Source organism: Coloeus monedula (genome assembly GCF_965178545.1).
Source record: "Coloeus monedula genome assembly, chromosome: 6".
NCBI lineage: Eukaryota > Metazoa > Chordata > Aves > Passeriformes > Corvidae > Coloeus > Coloeus monedula.
This window is the reverse complement of record NC_138786.1, coordinates 53,149,518-53,175,609: the sequence shown is the minus strand read 5'-3', so window position 1 is coordinate 53,175,609 and position 26,092 is coordinate 53,149,518. Positions and strand designations below refer to the sequence as shown.

General features: G+C 39.7%; 1 protein-coding gene across 1 annotated transcript in view; it reads right to left on the bottom strand.

Annotated features, from left to right (window-relative positions):
* WDR25 (WD repeat domain 25) overlaps window positions 1-25,912 on the bottom strand; it is a 63,726-nt gene extending 37,814 nt beyond the window's left edge. Inside the window, exons 1-2 of the mRNA XM_082283549.1 lie at window positions 25,876-25,912; window positions 21,974-22,731 (exon numbers count right to left, since the gene is read on the bottom strand). Coding sequence (XP_082139675.1) covers window positions 21,974-22,672 — 699 coding nt within the window. The 5' untranslated portion in view covers window positions 22,673-22,731; window positions 25,876-25,912. The remainder of the gene's footprint in view (window positions 1-21,973; window positions 22,732-25,875) is intronic.
* Window positions 25,913-26,092: the final 180 nt, after the last annotated feature.

Genomic DNA, 26,092 nt, shown 5'->3' with positions numbered 1-26,092 from the left:
ACACGAAGTTTATGGCCCAAGTGACAAAGGTCTCTCAGTGCAAGGTTTGGCCTCTTGCTTTCCCTGGAACAAACTGTTCCTTGTGTTGTGAATGTTCTCCCTTCTAACACACACATTGAATTCCCACCTGTGAATGGGAAGTACTGCTTCCTATGTAAATTAAGAGCCTCCAGATAGCTCCTAACACAAAGCTGCCTCCCATAATCCTCACTGACAATTCCTCTTTGGGAGATCTCAACAAGGTCCAAATCTCTGCCGCAGGAATTCCTGCTCAGGTGGGTCTCCACTGGATCGGTGAAGGTAGATTTTATCCAGAATGAAGCCTGTGAAAAATGCTGTTAAGCCCTGGAAGCTGAGGAGCATCACAGAATGAGTAACATGGAGAGATACAAGTGATTTATTATATTAAGGGTATTTGCATTTCCTGGCCACTCACAAGAAGTGTAGGAGGCAGATGCCTCAGGATTTCTTAAAGTTACACATTTGACTCCCAGGATATTCAGTGCCTCCTATAAGATCTGCTAACTCAAACAAAACAGTCTGCCCCACAGACAAGGACGGCCATCTTGTGCGCAGCAGCACACGCACATTAGCCCTCAGCACATTCCTGACTTTCAAATGTCGTAGAAAAAATCCTGCTCTGAAGCAGTTATCTAGAAAAGTTGTAAAACAGCTTACCCATTTTAATTTTTTTTTTTCAGCTTCCCTCCAGGCACACAGCCCAACTCAGTTTTCTTCAGTGAGCACGGCCATCACCGTAACTCAGCCTTGGCCCTGATGTGGGGCCAGGCACAGTGCAGGGCTTGTGACCATGTCATGTTTACCACAACAGATAGCAGCTTCACCTTCCCTTCCAGCTTCCCCACATGTTTTGATGTTCATAACAAAAATATTTCACTTCCACATTTATCTCTGGCATGCTGGGGCCAGTACACACTTCTACCCTTTATATCCGTGCATCTATACACTAAAGAAAAAAGGTTGTTTCCCCAAGCAGATAAGGCCCCCACCAGCATTACTCCAACTGTCTCAGGTACACTGAAACTTAACTAATTCACACTAATTTTAGCACAGATATACAACACTGGCTGTGTCACACTATTTCCTTTTTAAGTACATTCCTTTTTCAAATGAAATGATTACAGCAGCTCCTCTTTGCCAAGCAATTTACACAACATCAACACACGTCATTAGAATATTCAGTTTTTTATTTTTCCTTTTAGGGACTCAAGTATCTACATATTAACAGCTTTACATAAAACAAAGCTGATTAGCTTTTGTTATTTGTCTTTTGCATATCTATTCAAACCACTAGACAAAAAGGGGCCTGGCATTCATGTGACAAACAACAGAAGACTGCAAATATGTTTAATATTCTTTGTAATATAGCTCAGTTCCTATAACATCATTTAGATTGCCCTACGGAGTTTCTGTACTTTGTAACATTTAATATCTCTCCTGCGAAATCTTGAAGAACAACCTACTCCATAAGTCAACCCAACAGAAAGTTATTGACAATGATTTCATGAAGAGCTTTGTCCCAAAGGGCATTGGTAGGTAATTTGCAAATCTAATGCACATCTAGTCAGCAGAGGGTTTTCAATGCTCACTTACATTCCCACAATGTAATACAGAGATATAGCCAACCTGAAGCTGAACAAGAAGTCTTTGATTATGTTTGTCATCAATACAAAGCACAACAGTTTGCATCAAATTTTAAGGTTCAAAAATAATCTTAAAAGAGCAACTACTTACTTTTTTCACATTCTCCGCAAGACTTTGGTGAATAGGTTTTTCTTTACTAATAGGTAAAGGGGTTGTTTATTTTAACAACAAATTCAAAAACATTAAACATAGACACGATATTCATTTTAAAAATATAGGATTTTTTTTTCTTAAAGCCAATAAGGATATAAAAATTTTATACTTGGTTTACCTAGATATCATACGCTGAAGAAAAACTACACCAATTTAAGACACAAGAAGCAGTACCTTAAAGAGGGATTATTAATGTAGTTCAAATGTTTCAAAACTAGTTTCCAGATGTAACTGACTTTTTTTAATTTAAAGTAGGAGTACAGCTCAAATGAGAAGTCCTGCTAGAAAAGTGTGGGTAGGAACATCTATAAATACCCAGAATTGTACATGTTTAAAAGTATCTACTATGCTCTACAGCAATATTTTAGAAATTAAGTAACAAGCTTGCACAATTGTTGTGGTTTTGTCATATTATAGAGATTGTATCACTTTCATTTTACAGCTGGTGTAAGAGCATACCTTTGCAGCCAGAAATGAAAATAATAGCTCCTGCTAAAAACCCAGGACCAGTTTAAAAGCTAACCTTCTCCTACTTGGACACTGATATGAAACTATGAATTAATGACAGTTATCAAGGAGCAGGTATGAACATGCTGGCACCTGCAAACACTGCCTGGCATTTATACAGGACCCAATTAAGTTATTTTTAACTAGAGAAGTAAATGTAATATTTAGATTCTTGTAAAATACACACCACTGCCCTGCCCTGTTTTGTTCTAAAGCCTGAAGAACATACTTCATTTAGCAAGCAAAAATGCATAATTGTGGTATTCTATCAGTAGGGGCTGCCTCTGATTGCATTCACATAGTGCAAACCTACTCGACCAGCACATCAGCGCCATGGTACCATGAGACATCCCACTTAAACTCATCCCAGAGAAATATCTGTATCCCAGTAGAGCATCACACCAGCCCTACTCAGCAGCTTCAAGCACCCAAGCCGGCTCAATTGCTCTGGGCAGCACAGCTCTGAAACATGCACATAAAGCCAAAGGTCCACCACAGGTCCCAGAGTGCTCAGCTCCTTGGCACTACTGCACCATAAACATTTAAACAATGCAACCTCATGTCAGGCAGAACTTGGTTCAGCGTTTCTCACTGCAGCAGTGGTACGACACATCTACACAAAGTGTTACTTCACCACTAGAAATATTTCATTGCATTTACTTCACTGCCACTGCAGGCTTACAGAATTAAGAACTTCAAAATTAGAAGTTAATGAAAATATTTGGAGTTTGGCTTACTTGAAAATTCTAGTAACATTGAAGGCTAATGCCTATTAGCACAAATTTAAGGAGATTAGTGACCAGTTTTGATCAAAATTTTCAAGAGTATTTAAACCCCATTTAAGCACATAAATGTGAATGATTTTTAAAATAAACAAGGAATGTCAGCAGCTACATATCAAGTTTTTTGATAACCCAGACTCTGTACTCAGATACCCAAATGCAGATTTCTCATCAGTCTTTACAAAAAAAGAGTCCTTCATGTACAATGGCAGGAGAACAGAGCAAGCAAAAAATGTTTTGTTTCAACCCATTTGGCACAGCAGACACACAGGTGAAAGCTTCTGACATCATTACCAGACCATTCCATTAGAATGGGTCTATGATACTACCTAAATACTTAAAATCAAAACCTGGTGGTTGTGAAAAGCTTGTTTTCTCAAAGTCATTCTACAACTGAAAAATTATCACTGGGAAGTTTCCCCAATGACATGCTTACCAATTCCAACACTAGTTTCACATAGCATGTTGAAGACCCTTCCACAATCAGATTCATGTTATTATTTCAGCGTCCTGTTACTCAACTTCTCCTCCATCTGTGTTACCATCACTAAATCACTTTCACTACTTGAAAAAATATCCATCACTCCCCTTGGTTATGCCTTCATGTACCTGCAGTTATCCCCGCTCCCATTGCACAAAGCACAGATAATTATTTTAATTAATCTTCATGACTGTTTCTAAAATTTAGTAGCTTTTCTTCCTGTTCTCTGAACTAGCTTGTAATTGATGTCTGAGAAATCAAACATCTGCTTAGCATGTTGTAAGTACCGTCCTGAATTAAAAACTTTAAAGTATTTCATGTACTATATAGAAAAATATTATTCTGCAATGGAAGTTACAGGTTATTACCAGGATTTCAATGGACACCCCATTCACACAGGTGAATCTGAAATGTGCAGGCAAAGAGAATACACAGTTTGTAAGTAAAAGTAGTTGACAATAGAGGTTTTCTACTAATTTAAGGCTCTTTTTATACCTATTTAAATATATATATTTTTAACACACATATTGTAGCGGGTTGAGTTCGAAACCGGGCAGAAACACCAATTAAATGTAGTGGTTTTGGTTCAAAATATTCATTACTTACTCATTTTCCTTCTGTGAGATAAGAATTAGGAGAAAAGCAAAGCAGGCACAAACCTTAAACAGTTGCAGTACAATGAAAGAGTTTTATTACTAATAGAATTAAAAGTAAAAAGACAATAACAAAACAAAATTAAAGCAAATCCCCCCCCCCTCCAGCCAGCACTTCTCTCCTTTTACCTAGCTCACACAAGGGATAACAGAACATGGGATGTTAGTCAGTGTTCCAGTTCTTGAAAAGTCTCTCTCTTATGCTTAAGGGAAAAAAGGGTTTTTCCTTCAGTTGCACGTGGTTCCCAAACTGCCACCAACAGCAGATCCGCCCGGAAACAAACAATCTGCTGTGTGTAGAACATCTCTCCCATGAAAAATCTCACAGTTCCTTCACACTACAAAACATGGGCCATCACATGCGGTTATTCATCTTTTTAAGGATAAGTTCTTTTGGCCTGCACACAAAGGCTTTTCTTCGCCACAAGTCTCTAGCAGCCTCTTACTACTATAAAGCCTGACATCGGCATTCTTCACAATCTTCACAGGCACACGAAGATACTCCATCCCCCCATGTTCTTCAAATGGATTAAAGAGACAAACAGTTTGTGGTATTACAGTTTCTTACCACGGCATGCAAGAAGGTTTCTTTTAAGCTGCGCGCCAGAATCGCGGCACCGCCCTCTTTTCTCCCGTCGCCATTTCCAGCTCCGTCCCACGGGACTCACTTCTCTTTCTCTCTGACTGACACCGCCATGCTGAAGGGTGTTCTTGTTCAGCCTTTACAGTGGGGAAAGCCTCGCTCCCTTTGTGCTGCTGGCTGCGTGGTGTCTTCTTCAGTTCAGCACGAAGTGTGCTGGCTGCAGACAGGAGGCTCTGCCGGCTCCCGTTGACTCCGCCGGCTCCGCATGGAGAGGAGAGGGACCCGCCGGTCCCCAGAAGCCGCGCTGGATGGGTTTAGCTGTGAGCAGTCCATGGCTGGGTTTAGCTGTGAGCAGTCCATGGCTGGTTTGAGCTGCCTGCGGCTCTGGGACAGTCCCCCCGCAGCCACCCAGGGTCCGTGCCACAGCATTGGGAAAGGGGGAAAGGGGCAGTGGCCCCGGCCCGGCCCGGCGGGGCCGGGAGGCTCCGGAGCCCCCACCTCCCAGCAGCCGAGCTCCGACCAAAGGGGAAGTCCCGCCTTTCTGTGCAGTTTAAATATGTAAATTGTGAGAAGCGTAATTGGTCTTAAAGACTGTCCATCAACTCAGGGTCAACCCAATACACATATACACACAAGCACATGTTAAGTGCACTGCTGCAAACAAGTTGAAAGAAAGATTCACTACTGAAGAAAGATTCATTTTAATGGAAAAATCTTGAAGAGAATCCTTGGATATTTCAATTAACTGTCTACCTGAAGACAGAGCAGGCAGAGAAGAAAGATGGAAGAGGGAATGAGGGAACTAGAATACAGGGAAGATTTTCTAGGATCTATGAGGGGTTTTTTTTGTTGCAGTTTAAGCTATCTTGGGCTGTGGAATGCTCTCTGCCAAGAAAAAACATCCTTAGAGAGAGGAAAGCATACAGAGTGTAAGTGCTAGGACTGAAAAAAACCCCTTCTGGTATTATCATAAGCCATATTTCTTTAGCTGAAGATGTCAACACACCTTTGCAACACCTCATGATGGATCTAGCCTGCCAGTCTACTTTGCTACTGCTTCTCTTTTCTTACGGTATCAAGAAAAAAAAAATATCAACTGCTTGCTTTTTTGAAAAAGAAAAAAATATATTATACACACCATGGTTCAGGTGTCAAAAACACTGCCCAGCTGTAGCAGAGAAAATAGAATGAAATAACTGATTCTCCATGCTGCAGTGGTACAGGTAAAGAGTACAGAGGGCTTATGCAACTGCAACACTTCCAGAATGGTTTAAGTAAAATCTGGATTTTATATGGAGAACCTTTAGAAGCAAAATACATTTTTCACAGTAGGTAAAAGATTCCAGAAACATAAGTACTACCTTGAGTAATTATTGTTAATTAACTAGCAACGAGGCACTATTTCCAAATGTGACATTTAAAGCACATAATGTGATTGTGAATATTCACAAAGATAATTAAGTTCATCTGCTTCAAGTCCTTGATTTCAGCACATCTGAAAACACCTCTTAAACTATCATTAGACCTGTAATCAAGTATTTTGTTGCTCAGGAAAACTGCATACCTTTGCTTACCTGCTAATATTGGGATATGTGTTCAAATGCAAGTATGTGTCTTTTGATAAGAAACTCTCCTTCAGGCAAACACTGAGAAAAAACACTAATTCTGATTGTTTTCTCAGAAGGGACCATAAAAAATAATTCCTCACACCATCATATGGAAACAAAACCAAAAATTTCTGAGTTTCCCTAACTGAACTCAAGATCACAGGACTGACGTGAAGGATACTTGACTGAAAATACTCATCATCAAGCCAATGGTACCCCCAATGCACATACTAAGGATATTATTCATTTTAGGTTGCACACTTTCTTCCATCTTGTTTATAGCTAGGTCCATTTCTCTACAAAAAGAAAAATGCAACCAAATTCAAGGATGACATACAATGTATAACAAAAATGTGAAAATCAGAAAATGCATTGACCTGATTCTGTTGGGAAAAAAGTTTTAACCATTACTGTCTTCAGAGGCGGAAGGAGTCTTTGATCATCAACTCTGATCTTGGTCTTGATCAAGACCTTCTTGGAGAAATAAACTCTGAAAATAGGAATAAAATGACCTCAAGAACAGGATGTCAAAAGAGTCATGACTTGGTGTTTTGTCCTTTGTTCTTTCAAGAGTAAAGACAGCTTCTCTCCACTAGAAAAGAAATTAATGAATAATGTGCTCCAAGATGGAGGAGAAACATTTAGACAGCATTCAAAAGTACAAAAGGTTAAGTTTACTCTATTGCTCTCCAATTATTTGACATAGAGGATTTTTAATCAGTCAAAATAACACTGTGAATAATTATGTACTGTAAGGATGTCCTACTGGTCTGTATCTCTCAGCCCAAATTGAACAGCAGTTATATTCTATACCAGAAAACTCTTTCCTGATCAAACTTTTATCAAGGATTATCTTTGAAGAGATAAATTAGGCAAAATCTTTCTAAAAAAAGAAAAATGAAATGTTCTTAAGATGCATAGTGCCAAGAAACTCCTGACCTTGTCTAAAAGCCAGTTCCTGCTGCTGCCTGGCTGCATCAAGTGTAGATTTACTGCTCCGTTTCAAAGCCCATCGCAAGCACTGGCAATGCCGACTGCCAGGAGAACAGAGGGGATGAGACACTCTGTGCCACAGGTCATTAACCCCAGTCAGCACCCAGCAGCCAGCTGGACTTCACTCAGGAGGCTGTCATTGTCCAGGAAACTGCTGGTCCATTTCTCAGCAGTAAAAGGAGAACACCTGACCTCAAACACAGCATACAAAACATGCAACCAATTCCACGTTTGAGAAGAACTTCCTCAAGACACCTACATGTTACCCACCTTCCCCAATATCCATTTTCTTAAGCTATAAATAGACTGAGAAAACAAGCAGAAAAAAAAAAATGTTCTGCAGTCTCTGGAGATGAACAACAGTGAGAATTAAGACCATATTGCTGCACTCCTACTAAAGACACAAGTTCAGATAAAAGTGAACTTCAACCAAACTAATCAATAAAATCATAACTGTAGTTCTCTTCCAAGTGCTCAAAGCATGTTTCAGAGAAAATCAACCTACTCATGCTTATCCAAAAGAAATACAGGAGAAGAGTAAAACTTACTACAGATCTTCCTTTCCCTTTCCTTATTCCGTGCAAGAACACCAAAAATACTGCTGAAACACTTCCTTACAGTCATTTAGTAGTCACTTTTAGCAAGTTTCATGAGAAATTATTCTGTCCCATATAAAGTGGTCAGCAAAATAAAATAGGCTGTGGGAGGTTACACTGCACTAAATACTACTACGCTAACATTACTACCACCAAACATAATAGGTTAGCCCCAAGGCAAGCCAGGTTGCCAAACTGGCATTAATTAAAGGCTAACTGCTATGGTGCACCTCTTCAAAGCTACTGGACATTTTAAATCCCCCAGAGCAGTGGGTTACTGCTTTTTATAACAATACAACCAAGGAACAGAAGGAATACATAAAAAGCAAAACCATGCCATTAGTATTTTCTCCTATTTTATTTGTAAGTATGACAAGATAATGTCTTCAGATATTTTAGAGGAATAAATACGTATTTTTCTGATGCTCATGACTGAATTTACAGCAAATTCAGAGGACAGAAACATCTGAAAACATGTTTTTCAACTGAATTCATCTGCTCTACAGAGCGAGTATGATGGTATTAGACCATATACACCATAACTCAACATGAAGATTATTGTATGCTGTTTTCTCAAGCCATTCTAAAACCCAAATTAAGTATACTCTGAATTATTGCAGAGATTTATACTAAAGAAGCCTAGAAATTAACACCCTATGTATTAGGTAGTCCAAAAGAAACATCAGAAATTGTCAGCCAAAATATCAAATAACAGTCTCAAGAACAGTTGAGCAAAGTCAGACCAAACAGCAAGATTCACACCAACAGAGACTTCATTTGATGTTTTAGTCATCTGTATCAATCAATCTTTTTTAGCTAATTCCCACTATTTACAAGAGAGACAGGCTTACCAAATGCTGAGTAACATGGCAAGCTGACAAGGGAAGAAAAGAGAGAAAATAGGAGAAAGGAAAGAGAACCACTATTTTTTACCCTGAAGACAGGCAACCTTTACATTACCGATGCTCACAAAAAAAGCAATTTGTAAGTAAGTGTATATATCCAGTAAAGGACATTTAAAATCATCAGTTATAGAGGACTCTATGCTTCTCAAGAGCAAAGTGTTTCTGCCATGCCATCAATCATCATCTTTTAACATAGTGTGTTCTTTATTGTGCAGAAAGATTCTGGGACAACTACGCCTGAAGCTAATCACAGATTTTCCATAAACCATCGACTCTAAGGAACATGCTCATACAGATCATATTCTCAGCCAGTTAAAAGTTATGAGCGTGACTAGGTTTTTCTGTAGCTACAAAATAGCAATTGTACATTCATGCTGGGCACAGAGTGCAAGAGAGTAACTTCCCACACAGACCAAAACAAAGTGAAGAACTCCCATCTAGTTTGCAGTTAACCTTTAAGTGTTTTCTGACTAATCATTGTACTATGGCTAAGCCTGTGAATGTTCCTCAAATGGCAAGTTCCTGGAAAATGCAGAAGTGTAAAGAAGTTACAATATACTTATAAATCAGCTAGTGATTCAAGCTATGGTTTGTTCTAGAATACGAAAAATCAGAATTATTTTAGCATAAGACAAAGCCAAGCATAGCAAAGATAATTAAATCCCCACCCCTGCTGCACACTACATATCCACAAAAAATTTACTTCAGATAAATTAGCTACTTCACACACAGCAGTAGGCATATTTGGGATGACGTGGTTCCAGCAGAGCAGTTTGACGCACATATTCAAGTAATTCAAGAGAAACATACATTTAATGACAGGTAACTATTAAGAATTACTTTTAAACCACTAAATCTCCTACTGCTGCCCCTATATGGGAGAAGAACATGGCATAAATTTGGCAGCTTCCCAGGAACTTCAGAATGCAGTGTAGTGTGTGTAGTAGTGTGTTAAGAATAACACATGTGTGCTCACAATACCTAATAGCACAAACCCAGCAGTGGTAACTAGCAGACAGTACTTGTGCCCAGAAAACACTCCAGCAATCAAAATCGTACCAGCAGGCAAAGGAGAACTTCAAATGTTTTGCAACTCTCCAGGAGATAATTAGCTAAATTACTATAGCCTTTTATTAAATAATCTGGTTTCCCCTTTATCTCTATGAATCATATTCATTAGCATCAATCACTTCCTCAAGTCACAAACATTTATGCTCTATTAAAAGCAGGGATTCCTCGTAAGTGCTAGACACCTCAGTTTCAGACTTACAGCACTTCAGAGGCAAATTGCCTTAAGTATCCTCAATTCCTACAGGTAAGGAAGGACTGGCTACTTTCACAAGCATATCCCACAGACTTTAAACATCCACTATTGGCATAAGAAGTACTGCTCTATTCAGAACACAAGTACAGTCTTAGCAACTGCACTCCCAGCTTCTGAAACACTGTGTGCCTACTTGCTGCTGACCTGTGACTTACTTTTGAAAACAAGGAGAAAAACACCACAGGCCAACTCCTTTTAGTTGTCTGGGTTTTGCCTTAAGCTTCAGCTAAACAACAGCTATCAAAATTCAAACCATATCTGTTTGTACTGCACCTCAATACTACCATACTTTTTAAATATAAAACTGCCAATCAGCTACAGCCACTCATGTACTTTACAGCTTTATATTGATATATGTACATATATAAAATCAGATACCATCAGACACCATCTTCTTCATACAGTCAGTAAAACAAGTAAGTACAAACAAACAGGAGCAATTTACCCTGTCTCATTCTTGTACATTATCCACTGGCAGCACCTGGCACAGCAGGGACAACAGCTATGGGCACGTTCTGGTGTCCCAGCCATCAGATGAGTAGTGGCTGTTTGTCAGCACAACAGAGCTGGACACTGCCAACTGTGCACCCACTGACAGCATATTTGTGCAACGGCAGAGAATAACATGTCACTACAGCAGGTCTAAAAATTATGGTAGGGAATTGTACTTAGGGACTATTTTCTATTTGGTAGAAATTATCTAATCCAAATTTACAGCCAAATTCTGTCCATCCCCAATGTTAAGCAGGTGGTTTTCTTATTTTAAGAAGTAGTTTTTGCAGTCTTACTGCCCACCCTGATTTGAAGTAATATCTGTGAGGCAGTACACAGTTAGTGATTTAGAACAGCTATCTGAAAACCTGAGCTTTAATGAATCTTGCCTTTATCAGTCCACCTGGGCTAGTTACATTTTCTTTACAACTTCATTCTTTCAACTAAAAAATAAATCATTTATTATTCCCAAGGCTGTTGAGAATGTTAATAACTGTGGGGGGGGGGGGGGGGGGGAACCCAAAACAAAACACAAAAACTAAGAGAAAAACCCAACAAATCAAAACAAAATATTAAAGATCCTCTTCTCTGGAAAATATAGATGCAATCCTAAACCCACTGATGTCAGTGACATAACCCAGTATTAAACATGATAATTAGTTATTTAATTATGGAAATAAACTATTAATTATGTCAAGCAGCTACGTGTTTTGCTAGCAATGAGGACATTTTAACTAGCACCATTTCAGTACCAGCAAGCAGAGTAAGACCGAACTACCCAATTAATTTTAATTTCTTCTGCATTGTTACCATAGTGCAAGCTTTAACATGTTTATATGACTGTCAGCCCTAACCACCTGCACCCCTAACTCCCATCCGTTCCACAGAAAACCAGCTGTGTCCCTTCCTTAGCAGATAAAAATACAAAACTCCAGGCACTAGTCACAATGTTCAGAATAAGAAAAAATTTTAAAGAGGAAATTTTAATTTGGAAAGAGACAAGGGGACTAGAGAAAAGGACAGATTCCTAATTCTGACTTCAGGAAGCAAGGTGTAACACAGCTGGCACATGCACAGCACACAAGCACATGCAGTATTCACTATCATGCCCAGTATTCTTAATCCATCAATCAACTGAAACATCTGAGAAAGGCAGAAGTTTTTATAACATTTTCAGGTATGCCCCAGAAGGAAAACAGCAGTTTTATTAAAAAGAATAGAAAATAAAGCCTCCACAAGCACAGTGAAGGTAAAGATCAACCATAATCTAACCAGCCCATCGGCCAGCATGCAGGAGCTGGAAGACAAACCCAACACATTTCCACACCAGCCACAAAATGCTTTTTCTTTGAAGTGAGATGATTACTGCAATGAAACATGATATGTATGATAAAGGACAGTCAGTCATTAGTTCCCATAGTAATGAAGCAACTTCTCTGAAGAACAAGGGACTTTTTAATGTTTCTTTCTCCTATAACTTAAAAAGAATTTATAACTAACAGTGGTCTTTATAGAATTAATATATAGCAAAGGCATCATTAAAGTTCTTTCTACGAGGCTTCAAACAAAGATCAAGTGTCAACTATCCTTAGTACATTAACTGGTTCTATGACCTTAAAGATGCAGCTATATGACACATGCTAAAACTAAAATCTGCTTTAAAAAAAGCAAGAACATGAACATACTGAAAAGAATAGAAACCTAAGGAAAACTCTTGCTAGTCCTGATGCCATATAAATCCTACACAAGTAATCTCTCTATAGAACCTGAAAAAGTAGAGCAAAATTTCTCAAAAAGTTGTTTCCTTGACAACATTGACAAACCAAGAAGGGTAAGAAATCAAAGTCATAAGATGTCTTGTGGCTTTGCTAGCAGACTTTTTTTTAATATACAGCAGTATGCAAGATGCAGCTATAAAGCCAGATTTCTAGAAAAGAAGCAAACTTAGATTGGTGTTATTTATATTTTCAAACAGCAAAAATATTCAGAATTTCTTAACTGTTTAAAAAAATTTAGATACTCCCATAATGTATTACAGTCACTTAAGAACTTAAAACTCATCCAGCTCATTTTTTTTCCAAGTAGCAAAATCTTGACTTTTTCACCAGCAATGTTACTGACACACCCAGAAGGAGGATAACACCATCATACATCTCTCCCATCTCAGAGGACATTCTGACATTAGACTGCACAGCAGCTGCCCACACAGATCCTGTGTATAATTGGAGAGCTTAACTTATGACATTACCAGTTAAGCTTCATTAGAGGCACTGCTCCACTGACATCTCTAGCCCTGACTCTTCTCCCTAGTAAGCTGGCTGTGCTGGGAGGGGCATGAGGTTGCTTTATCTTCTGCTACTTCAAAGACAGAGTAAACAACTGGAAGATTTCCCAGTAGAAAGGAAGTGCAGAGCTCACGTGTTTGGGACAGAAGTGTTGCTAAGAAAAAAGTCAGATAAACACTTTAAATTCTTCATACTTCTGCAATTAATGATAAAAGTAACCAAAACTCTTTTTAGGTAACATGAGAGAACAGAATCCTTTCTTCCACATCACTGTTAAAGATATTTAGAAGTCATTCTCCATGCTTTTGGATTTCCACAGAAAAAAGGTTTGTGAAATAATACTGTCACGACAACCACGTTATCCTGTCCATCTCACCTGTGGGCACTTTGCTCCTGTTGATCAGTGTCAACCAAATTTCACAGAAGGCCTCAGTATTCTTCCCTCAAGGCTTAATCATGATAAGCAGCTGAGTGAAAGACACTGCAGAAGCTCCAGAGAAAGAAACTGAAGAGGAGCTGTAGTCAGACTCAAAATACAGACAGGCTTCAGTAACTTCCCTGCTCTTCAAAGAACTTTTCTTTTCTGAATTTTTCTTTAAATAATTCCTAATTTATTTTTTGGGGGGGTGGGGGACAACAGGCATATTAGCTACACTGTGAAATATCCATCCCACTCCTCTCCCCCACAGTCACATCCTCTAACACAGCCATAAAGCAGTCAAAAATGCTTTGCAAGAACACTTGGGTTATCACTCTCGCATTCTTTAAGGAGATCCTAAGTCAGGAGTCATTTCCAAGTGGAAAAAAACTCATGCCATCACAAAGCTAAAAACCTCACCCAGAAGCTAAGAGGTTCACTGCATTTTTGCCCTCCCCGTTTTTCTTAAATGTCAGTCTTCATACAAGTGTTAAGATAAATTCTAATTCAAAGCTGCACTGAATTTAGTTCTTGTTAGTGCAGAAGGAAAGAAACAATGGCTTATCAAACCCTACAGAGATGAGGATGGTGCTATTTATACTCAAAGAAACATACTCCTTTGAAAAAATCCTTTGAGGCCTAAGAGTGTGTCAAACACTCAGAACATAATAAAAACTATACAAGTCGTCTCCAGCTGTGGATTCTGAAAAAGTGAACAAAGGCATTACAAGGATTTCTGTTTCCTTGACAACAGCATCACTGGAAACAAGAAAATAATTAAAAAAATATATCTCTCTAACAGCAATCTCTAAACGTTATCGAGGTACTAAAATACCAAATGTGAAACAACTCTTACCTATACAAACCTTTGGGATGAAGAGATCAAAATTCACCACTTTCATGAATTTTCCTTTGCTGACATGTGTCAGCAAAGAACAATTTGTAGAACAATTTTGAGAGCTATCTATTACATCCTGTATTGGGTTGACCCTGAGTTGATGGACAGTCTTTAAGACCAATTACGCTTCTCACAATTTACATATTTAAACCGCACAGAAAGGCGGGACTTCTCCTTTGGTCGGAGCTCGCTTGCTGGGAGGTGGGGGGGGCTCCGAGCCTCCCGGCCCCACCGGGCCAGGCCGGGGCCACTGCCCCTTTCCCCCTTTCCCCCTTTCCCAACGCTGCGGCACGGACCCTGGGTGGCTGGGGGGGAACTGTCCCAGAGCCACAGGCAGCTAAACCCAGCCATGGACTGCTCACAGCTAAACCCAGCCATGGACTGCTCACAGCTAAAACCAGCCATGGACTGCTCACAGCTAAACCCAGCCATGGACTGCTCACAGCTCAAACCAGCCATGGACTGCTCACAGCTAAACCCAGCCATGGACTGCTCACAGCTAAACCCAGCCATGGACTGCTCACAGCTCAAACCAGCCATGGACTGCTCACAGCTAAACCCAGCCATGGACTGCTCACAGCTAAACCCAGCCATGGACTGCTCACAGCTAAACCCAGCCATGGACTGCTCACAGCTCAAACCAGCCATGGACTGCTCACAGCTAAACCCATCCAGCGCGGCTTCTGGGGACCGGCGGGTCCCTCTCCTCTCCATGCGGAGCCGGCGGAGTCAACGGGAGCCGGCAGAGCCTCCTGTCTGCAGCCAGCACACTTCGTGCTGAACTGAAGAAGACACCACGCAGCCAGCAGCACAAAGGGAGCGAGGCTTTCCCCACCGTAAAGCCTGAACAAGAACACCCTTCAGCATGGCGGCGTCAGAGTCAGAGAGAAAGAGAAGTGAGTCCCGTGGGACGGAGCTGGAAATGGCGACGGGAGAAAAGAGGGCGGTGCCGCGATTCTGGCGGGCAGCTTAAAAGAAACCTTCTTGCATGCCGTGGTAAGAAACTGTAATACCACAAACTGTTTGTCTCTTTAATCCATTTGAAGAACATGGGGGGATGGAGTATCTTCGTGTGCCTGTGAAGATTGTGAAGAATGCCGATGCCAGGCTTTATAGTAGCAAGAGGCTGTTAGAGACTTGTGGCAAAGAAGAGCCTTTGTGTGCAGGCCAAAAGAACTTATCCTTAAAAAGATGAATAACCCCATGTGATGGCCCATGTTTTGCAGTGTGAAGGAACTGTGAGATTTTTTCATGGGAGAGATGTTCTACACACAGCAGATTGTTTGTTTCCAGGCGGATCTGCTGTTAGTGGCAGTTTGGGAACCACGTGCAACTGAAGGAAAAACCCTTTTTTTCCCTTAAGCATAAGAGAGAGACTTTTCAAGAACTGGAACACTGACTAACATCCCATGTTCTGTTATCCCTTGTGTGAGCTAGGTAAAAGGAGAGAAGTGCTGGAGGGGGGGGGGGGGATTTGCTTTAATTTTGTTTTGTTATTGTCTCTTTACTTTTAATTCTATTAGTAATAAAACTCTTTCATTGTACTGCAACTGTTTAAGGTTTGTGCCTGCTTTGCTTTTCTCCTAATTCTTATCTCACAGAAGGAAAATAAGTAAGTAATGAATATTTTGAACCAAAACCACTACATTTAATTGGTGTTTCTGCCCGGTTTCGAACTCAACCCGCTACACATCCTGACCTGGATTACCATCTACCCTTGGCACAGCCAGAAGCTTCCACTGATGGTCAAGTACATTCCTTCCTGCATGATGTACCTTTTCTTACAAAAATAAGCATTATGGAGGATACTTCTCATTGAAGTGGATGAAATAATTTTGTTAGAAAAAGATCAAGGTATACATAAAAGCTGGTATTGCTATGCATGTACCTATCACATAAGTGTACTTCCATCTTAATAATCAGCAAGCTTAAAGTCATTGAAAAAAACATGCACAGTTCTAAACAGACAAGGGAAGAAGGTCAGAACCTTCATAAAGATAAGTCTGCTTCGGTATTTCAGAACAGCCTGTTTAGTAGCCTCTTCAACAAGAAAACAATAGGGTTTTTCCCATATCTAGGTAAGCAGCACACAATATCCAGAATATGAGCATTTCCTTGACACTTCCAAGACAATGGGGAGAACTAGTTGTTATTTTTAACATACAATATTGAAAATGTATCAACAGAGATCTTCAAAACATTTCAAATAAAGAACATATGTATCAAATAGGATGACTTCCCAATTTGCCATCTTATCATCACCTACAGTTAAAGGAACGTTGCCACAATTAGATTTTAAAAATGAATCTAAGAGTTGCCCTACTCGAGGTACTAGCAGCATGATAGCTAATTCTGCTTAGTGAACAGTTTGAATCCAGCCTACCTGTGACAGGGCTACAGCCATGTGACTATACAGGAAATGTACAGCTATGCCTGAATGTACAGGAAATATGCTGGCAGCTTAAATTCATTCCTTAGTAAACAGACACACCTGTAGCAGAAGAACAAGAAACACTGCCTATTCCAAGTGAATTGTGTACAGAACAGTTGAAAACAGAAATATTAATTTTTTTTTACTCTGAGGCAGGGTAATGGCCAATATCTAGGAAATTTGTGTTGCCACTATCTGTGCTACACACAGTTTATGGATTGAAGCTATCATCCTCTATCCTTCGGTCTAATACAACAGGATCAAGAACAACAAAATTCCTGGAATATACTACTGTGCTGTCTATCTTTCTCCTAACAGACACAAAACCACAAAATAATAAAATACTTTGAAAGAATGATTGAAAATTTTATTTCTTGTAGCATTTGACACTCTCCAGGAACCAAAATCTGTACATTAAATTTAACGAGTATGAGTAACATAGCACTCTAAATCTAATGATCACAAAAGAGTCTCAGGAGACTGGAGAAATATCTGGAAGAAATCTCTTAAGGCAGCAAGTTACAAAGATGAACTACTTTGGAGCTCAGAAATCCCAGCCTGAAAACAAGCACAGACCAGAAGAGGACACCACAAACCTTTGATTTGTTTTTCTTTACACATCTACTTATGGACCCTACTGGAGACTGACCCCTGGGCTAGACAGAGCACTGGTGTAAACCAGTATAGTTGTTATGTTCTTAATCATGGGAAGTCAGCAAAGCCTCTGTTCAAGAGGCTGGTATTATTAAACTCATGTTAAAAACTTCTACTTTACTTGTATAGATAGAGCTGTGATTAAATGACCATTCAACTAGGCCAGTAGGGAACAAAATATGTAAGAAAAACTTCCAACAATGTATTAGAACACAAAGTGCTATTAATATACATTTTGCATACTCAAGAATTGCAGCACTCTCCTTGACCTTGTTCAACAATGGAGAGTGAAAGTGCTGAAAATTAAGAAATCCTCTGCAACAAACATAACACCTGCTGTGATGCTCTAAATAAAATATGAGAAACACAAAATTAACAGCTAACAGATGATTATATAAAGATGTTACCTTGAGTTCATTTTAAGACAAACTAGGAAATAGAGAATAAAGGCATAGGATGCTGAAGCTTGAACAATTGTTAAAAAGCTAAGTCCAGCATCAGTAACCAGTGAAAATGTTAACATCTGTGTGGCTCTGTGTAATGACAAGATCTTCCAAATAAAAGACACTGACAATGTAAATGCAGCATTGTGGTTTCTGCAATCGATATACGTCTTTCAAGACACAACTTTTTAATGTTCTCTGCTACCAAAGGCAAAAAGCTGTATTCAATGGTAACCTGTGAATCTGGATTCTATATTTGGGGTTCTAAACCAGAAATACCTAATTTCTGATGTTCAGAAAGCATTGAATATCCACACTATGGGAACCAGGCACTTTTAATAGCAGTGATGAGTCTCAACATTTATGCAAAAAACCACTAGATGACATATTAAAATCATGACCTCTACTTTGGTGTCTAAGTAGAAAAACCCAAAAATGGCAGTAGATGCCTAAAATTCATTTACAGCAGCTATTCAAACAGAAGGTAGAGAAGTGTTATTCAAAGAAAACAAATTTAATCAGTTCAGACAACAATGTTTCACAATCCTTAAAATACATACCTAAGCTAAAAACATTAGCCACTCACAATACAGTCAGAGTGTAACTGTGAAGAGCAGCAGTGCCACAGTAACCTTTCCCTACTGTGAAACAGGTTTCCTGTTTCCAGCTACCTAGGCTGGAGTTTCCAAAGGAGAGCTAGAAATTCTAAGAAAACACAAGGTAAAAAATTTGGCAAAGCATATAACCAGGCTTTTTTTTTTTCCTCCCATTCCCTACAGATTTAAAATTTAGCATTAAATATTCTTCTATTAATGCTCCAGATTTGAAGAACTGTGGGTAATTTGCAATGCATATCATTTCCCAAATGAAATTCTATCTTATTTTCAGGTCTCTCAGAAAACTCAAGGGTTTTCTTATACATTTAGGAACATGTGCATAAACTTGTAACTTTGGTCTTTCAATACACAACACAGTACTAAAGTCCTTGAGTCATCGGCACTAGTTTAGTTCCCATCCCTTTCTAACGTGCTGAGGTGCCCCATCTGCTGGTAGGAGTGTTACTCTAGAGAATTCTGCCTCTGAGCTGGTAACTGGTACTTTTTCAACTTTACCACCTGGTAACTGTTTGAGGTCTTTTAAATACAAAAAATTCAGATCAAATACTTTTAAAGAAAACTATAAAATGCTCTAACACAATTCATTCATTCCTAACTATGCAAGATATTTTTACAAAATGCTTCTGATGATCTTCTGACTCTAGGCTATTCTTCCTTCAAAAGAAACTGAAAACATCAACTCATTTATTGTAAATACTTTAGTATGACTTACACTGATTCATAAAGATGTTATACTGCACTTTTTAACCTGAGAGAACATAAATGGAAGACTGTTCTTTTCTCCTGATCTAAACAGGATAAATACACATACTTAGAAAGTAAAAAAAAACCACATAATCAGTTCCATATACACATTTTAGACATATATCTGTGTCATTCAGCCATATTAATTTAGATGGGAATAAAAAAATTACAATCACTAAGGTAAGTAAACCAAGTGTTTCTTCCTTCTCCATGCCAAATTAAAAAAAAAAAAAGAAAATCTGTTCCTACAAAGGAAAAATCTTCACTTGTGATGAAAGAGGAAATTATTAAGCACATAAGAACAGACAAAATATACAAAACTGGCTAAATACTACACAAATTGCATACAACCATAGATCTCTGGTTCAAGCACCACTTAAACTGTGACACTCATCTCAACTTAGAACACTCAGTTCTGAGAAATCCCCACTAATATTGGACTCTTCAAAGATAAATGTCTTAATGCATAGGCTGAGAATAAGGACCGAATCCAAGACATAAACGCTTAAAAGTATTCACAGCTATTCCTGTGACTAACTGAAAGTACAGAGTTTTGAGACTCTGGATTTCCTCTTCTCTCTGATCATACAGAGACTTTAGGCTTCTTACTGTGCCTTGAGTTTTACCCAAATCAGATTGTTGACAGTAAATCATGCAAACATCCTGAGTGTCTGCATATTCCCTTTAGAGGGAAAGAGGACACACATATACCGCCTGGATTTAAATGAGCAATTCCAAGCAGGTGTTTCTGGGGAAAAAAAAAAAAAAACACAACAACCAAAAAAAACCAACAACAACAACAAAAAACCCATAAGCTGTATGAAGTTAAAAGGATGAGGAAAAAGAATAGTAAACTCGCATTTTCAATCAGTCATTTTATGCTTATACCAGCAAATGGACAACTTCAGGCAACAGCAGACAGCCAAAAAAAAATTCCCAGAAGGTAAAGCAGTGCTGGCACAGTCATCAGGGATTTATGTGCTTGTGATCCCAGAAAGACAGGGAATTTGGGATCATAACACCAAGTGAATCCTCGGTGTCACCGCGCCCTCTGCTGCCCAGGACGGCCCGCGTGTAACGGCGCGACAAAGAGCAGGTTCCCCAAGAAATAACAGGAATCAGCATCCATAGGTTGCTGCCTCTCTACGGGCTGCCTGCCAGAAGATAAAGTGTTGTTTCAAACACTTCCTAACAGTTACGTTATTCCTTCATAAATTTTTTAGACCCGCATGCTCTGAAGTGTTGCCAACATTAATATACTTCATTTATATTGAATTTCCAAGGTTTGGGGCACCTAAAGCAGTCATATTTCTTCAAAAACCAGCTTCACTGTTAATGACTGCTTCCAAGAAGGCATGGTAGCACAGATTCAGAAAAATATTTTTTCTTTCTGCTCAGAAGACAAACCAGAAGGCCATTATTTCAACTTTTTAATAATTTTATATTGCAGTAACATCTTAGATTCTTCTACCAATTTCAACACATCTGTAATGTCACTCTTCAGTAAAATGAGGCTCTGGAATAATCAACAAAATTTAAGCATATGATGTGACAATTTAAGACAAAAGGTCAAATGCAGACATCCTGAAGTCAGTTTTGTACAATCTAAATTTAAATTGCTGCTTAACAGAAATATCCATCAGCACTTTTTGCATATCTTAGCCTTTTCCTTCTAAGTCTGTTCTTCCAGCAACAGCCAAGATACAACAAATTTAATACTAAAGACCACTTGAAAGGAAAAACAAAGGTACTTCTTTACTCCATTTAATGTTTAAGAAAAATTTTAAAATCCTGGGAAAGAAGATGGAGGAACCATGTTGGTATGCTGGTACAAGGGATGTTCTTCTTGTCTCCATTTAGGAAGGTTTACTTAAGTCCTAAATTTTAGAAGCAAAAAAATAATTGTGCCTGCCATGGTAAATACACGTTAAATGCAATAAAGCATGTCTTCCACTAGAAAGGACACTTTCTGTGCACCCTTAGCAAAGCTACGTTCCTGTGCAAGCCCATTTCAGAAGACTATTATTTGAACCCAGAGGCCCTGTATCTGGGAAAGAATACACATAAAATATTTTTATTACCCATTTTAAAAATAAGAGACTCACTAAATTACCAAAGAACTGAAGATAAATTCATTAAAGCTAGAACGAAAACTCACTTTGAGTATTGAGCAATTAACCCTTGAAACAAATTAAAGTGGTAAGACTCCTTAGACCATGACAAGACACCTTTCTGGGACACAAGATTTACCACAGTAGTTCAGATGGAAAAATCTATCTGACCTGACCTACCTCTCCCAGCAGCAGTCACACAGACCTGTCAGAAAGGTAAAGTTCTTCAAAATATTATTCCAGTGCTGGCAGTCAGTTGATTAATGACTCAAGGCAGAATCTGTGTGCAGACCACAGTGCTCACGGCCATTGTGATAAAACACTGATACAGATCATGAGAAATAACCTGGCAGAAATCTAACTTCCTAAGGTCTAAACCACTGATATGTCTAAAATAAAAAAAAAAACCAAAATCACCAAATTCCAAACGAATGGAACTAACTGGGCAAATAGTGAAGGATTAGGCTGCAAGTTCATAATAATCTTATACTTCAAAGCATCTCCTCAAATTCTGAGTACATTGGAACTGTTAAATACACACAAGCAAGGATGTTGTTTCCAGAAGAGCATTGTTTAATACATTATTTTTAAGTCTGATGACTGAGCCACAAAGCATCTTGCTTTACATTACCTTGACTGTTTTGTCCATAGAAGCTGAAAGAAGCATGTGGCTCTGTTCCCGTACAGGACACCACTGGATCTCATTAACAGGGCCGCTGTGTTTAGACATGTGAAATATTAAGTTTTTGGGAACTTCAGTTACTTTATATTTAGATCCCAAATATGGCTTAATTAATTCAGAGATCTTTCTCAGAGTCTGGTCTCCTGATACATCTAACTTAACATCACAATCTGAGCTACGTCTCTGGTCAGATACTTCTTTTTCAGGCATACTGGAATTTTCTTGACGCAGTCGTTTAGGAATATACGGTCTAATTCCTTTTATGGTAGGAGCACTGTGCGTTCTCTTCTGGGAAATGCCATTTCCAGAATTTGTTGAAGAGCTTGAAGCCTGTTCATAGTTTTTGTAAGCCACAGATAATGCAGCACGGCCAGAGTATACCCTCTGACAATAAGGAGGTGCCAAGTCAGTGTTGTTATTCTGTGCATAACGCTCAGGGGGATCTTCACAAACTGTGCTCCTGCCAGAACTGCCAGTGCTCCCAGCAGGGTGCATTTCATATGTAGATTTTGTACTACCAGGTGCAAAGTGCTGAACACAACTCACAGAAGAACTCAGCTGGTTTGTTTGTCTGCCAGAAGCATCGGAGACTTCAGTCTTTTCAGTTTCTGTCTCGGAGTCTGAATCTTCATAAGCAACCAAACTCATTATGGCTAGACACAGCAGACTCCAAAGATCTCAGTGCTCCAATCCTCCAAAATTATGATCTAAAATAAAGAATTGATTATTCAGAGCACAATTAATCACAGAGTCTACAATTTGAGTAATTTAGGGACATAAATATGCCTTTCTTAACAAAAAAAAAAAAGTCAAAACTCTTATTTCTGTTTATTAATGGAATTTTTTCCTCTATTATAACACATCTGTACATTCTATTAAACAACACTATTTGCCTTCAAGCCCTTTGCATACATTTTTAATGTATTGCAGAGGTGTATTTGCATACCACAAAACAATGACAATGAGGATGAAAAGGAACACAACCTTGCAATATTAATACAGCAAATTACTTTGCCTTACTTCTAGCATTATTTCTCCACACACACACAGAGAAGAAATTAATTAATTATGTAGTGGTTTTGTATGTACATTTATAAGAATACAAGTAGTACAGCTCTTTCGGAGTCAGTTTAACAATATCTGCTTCTTAACAGTACAGATGACTTGAAAGAAGCATGTAGGGGTTCAGCTGGCAGCTAAACATGTAAACACATTTTTGACCCCTTGAGCAGCCTTGCCGAAATTTTGTATGAGGAAATTTTCCAACTATATCCACAGAGCAAGTTCCACGCAGCCTTTAGTTTTACAGATCAGATATGCCAGAAGCTACACTGAATTCACTATTTGCATTTACTTACAGAAAAATAAAAGCATAGATACCTCAGCTGTAGAATAAGTTTTTTTAATGTGTCTCTGAGCAAGAAATCTCATGTCAAGACTGCATATGTAACATGCAGAATAATTCACCCTCATAATAATCCCACCAAGGTTTTTCCAACAATTTGTATGGAGTATGTGGAGTACAGAGTTAACTACATTCAAACAATTGATGTTCTGCAAAGCAATATTTCAACCTCTGCTGTTTATAGGCAAGAAGTATTGGTAAGATTGATTAAATGTGACACTTTATTACTGCTTTGTTTCCTTGCCAGGCTGTTAGCACTCATTATGCTGAAGACTTAACCTACAACACTTTCAGACCGGCTGCTGAAATTTTTGGTTCATGTCAACAAAGAAACTGCCCTCAAAAGCATTTTGATGAAAACAGAGAATGCAGCATGAAAGTCAGTATCTTCATAACCATTTGCAGAAGTGACACCACAACTGTAGGGACAACACAAATGTAGGTCCTACAAATACTCCTGCAGGAGTAGGACTCTGAAACTTTATTTAAGATTATTCATTTAACTTCAGAATTGGATCTATTTGAATTAAAACAACCATGTTTCCCTTAACCCACAGAAGTGTTACGTGACTCTATATTCTGTTACCAAATTTCCAAGCACAGATCCAGAAGACAAGTACTTACTAAGATACACACATTGATCATCACAGATCCTTTCCAAGGTTAAGTGATCAAGACATTTAACTGGAACAAGGTGACCAACATTTTAGCACATAAAAGCAACAAGATCTCCCTCTAGAGGACATTTTATCATTATCTGAAGTTTAAAATTGCTATAAGTGACAGCAAAGAAGAGCAAGGAAAAATCTTTTTTTAATAATACAGCTTCATTTATTACAAAAATATTTCATTTAAACAGCATCAAGGAAAAAAAAAAAAAAAGTAGTGTTTCAGGAAAGCTAACTAAGAAATCAATTCAAAAACAGTAAATTGAACTTCCTAGCAGTAAATTGAAACATCAAATAAATAGGCACTTTGAAAGGCTTCACTTCAGTAATTGTATCAAGTGGTTACTGTTTGTATTGCAGTACTAAACACATTTCCCAGCCAAATGCATCATGTCCAAAGAACATATACAGTAAGAAGCTGACCTCTGGTTAAAAGCTATAAACTAGGATACACAAGTGGATTGGGTTAGACATACAAAGTTACTTTAGTTTGTTTTAACACAAAAAAAAAAAACCACCCAAGCTGAGATTCAGAAGTGCAAGACAGTGCCTTGCAAACACCACGTTAAAAACATTTCCCATGAGATACTGGAAAGAAACTGTCCCATTACATTTGGTCAGCATAAATCCATCCCACCACACACATCACCTGTAAACGTCAATGTTTTTGTAAAAACAAAGCATCTCTCTCATCTAAAGACTTCCCATCAACTTTTGTTTTAAAGAAACACCACCCAGAGACATTGCCCTAACTAAAGAAAAATGGGAGGTCGAGGGGGAACCACAACGTATTTGATTGGAAACATTCTGTAACCAGACTGTGAGTTTATTAACAGTGTGATGTGCAATGTATTGACCATAAGAGAAGTTTATAGAATTTTGGGTTTCCTCAGCTCCCACAAGACGGATTTATCTGAACGCATAGAAGCGTGTTCAGCTCGGCGCGCACAGGGCCCGTGGATGCCAGCAGAGGTGCGATAAGCAAGCAGAGCACCGCAGGGGGCTCTCGGCGGGGCCCCACGCCCCCTCCCGCCGGCCCCGGTGCCCTCAGACGGGAGCCGCAGCCGCCTCCCCGCGGCGCTTCCTCGCTTCCTAATGCCCCGCAGCCCCGAGGGGCAAAGAACGAGAGGGTCCAGTGGAGACCACAAAGATGATGAGGGGTCCGGAGCATCTCTCTTATGAGAGACTGTGGGAGACGTCTGTAGTCTGGAGAAGACTGAGGGGATCTCATCAATTCATACCCATCTCAAAGGTGGGTGCCAAGAGGTTGGTGTCACGTTCTTTTCAGGGTGCCCAGCGGCAGGACGAGGAGCAATAGCCATAAACTAAAACACAAGAAGTTCCACCTCAACGCGGGGAAGCGCTTCTTTCCATGGAGGGTGGCAGAGCACTGGAACAAGGCTGGTCAGGGAGGTCGTGGAGTCTCCCTCTCCGGAGACATTCAGAACCCACCCTGATGCGTTACCGGGTAACCTGCTCTAGGTGACCCTGTAGGTAACCCTGCCTTGGCAGAGGGTTGGAGTGGACAATCTCTAGAGGTCCTTTCCAGCCCTAACAATTCTGCGAACACCCGGCCCTCTCCCGTCCCTCCGGAGGTGCCCCACCCGAGGAAGCGGGTCCCGACAGGGCGCCGGCAACTGGAGCCGGCTTCTTCCCCTCTCCCACAGAGCCGTTGCTTCTCCCCACAGCCTCGGGCGGCGAGACCGCGCCTGGTGCCGGGACAGCGACAGCGACTCCCGCTCCCGTTCCCGCCGCCGCTCCCGCTCCCCCCGCGGTACCTGCGCTCCCGGCCGCGCGCCCGGAAATCACCTGCCGGCCGCTGCCGCGCCGCTTCTAAAAACGCGCCGGGTAAAAACAAGGTACCCAGTCAAGCAGTTCCGCATGTCGTAGCCCCCGCGCTGGGGTCGGGTCTGGGGAAGGGCAGAGGTAAGGCCGTGGGTCCCTTAGCGCGCAGAAGCTCCTCTCCCGCCGCTACGAGCGGTTTGGAGAGCGCTT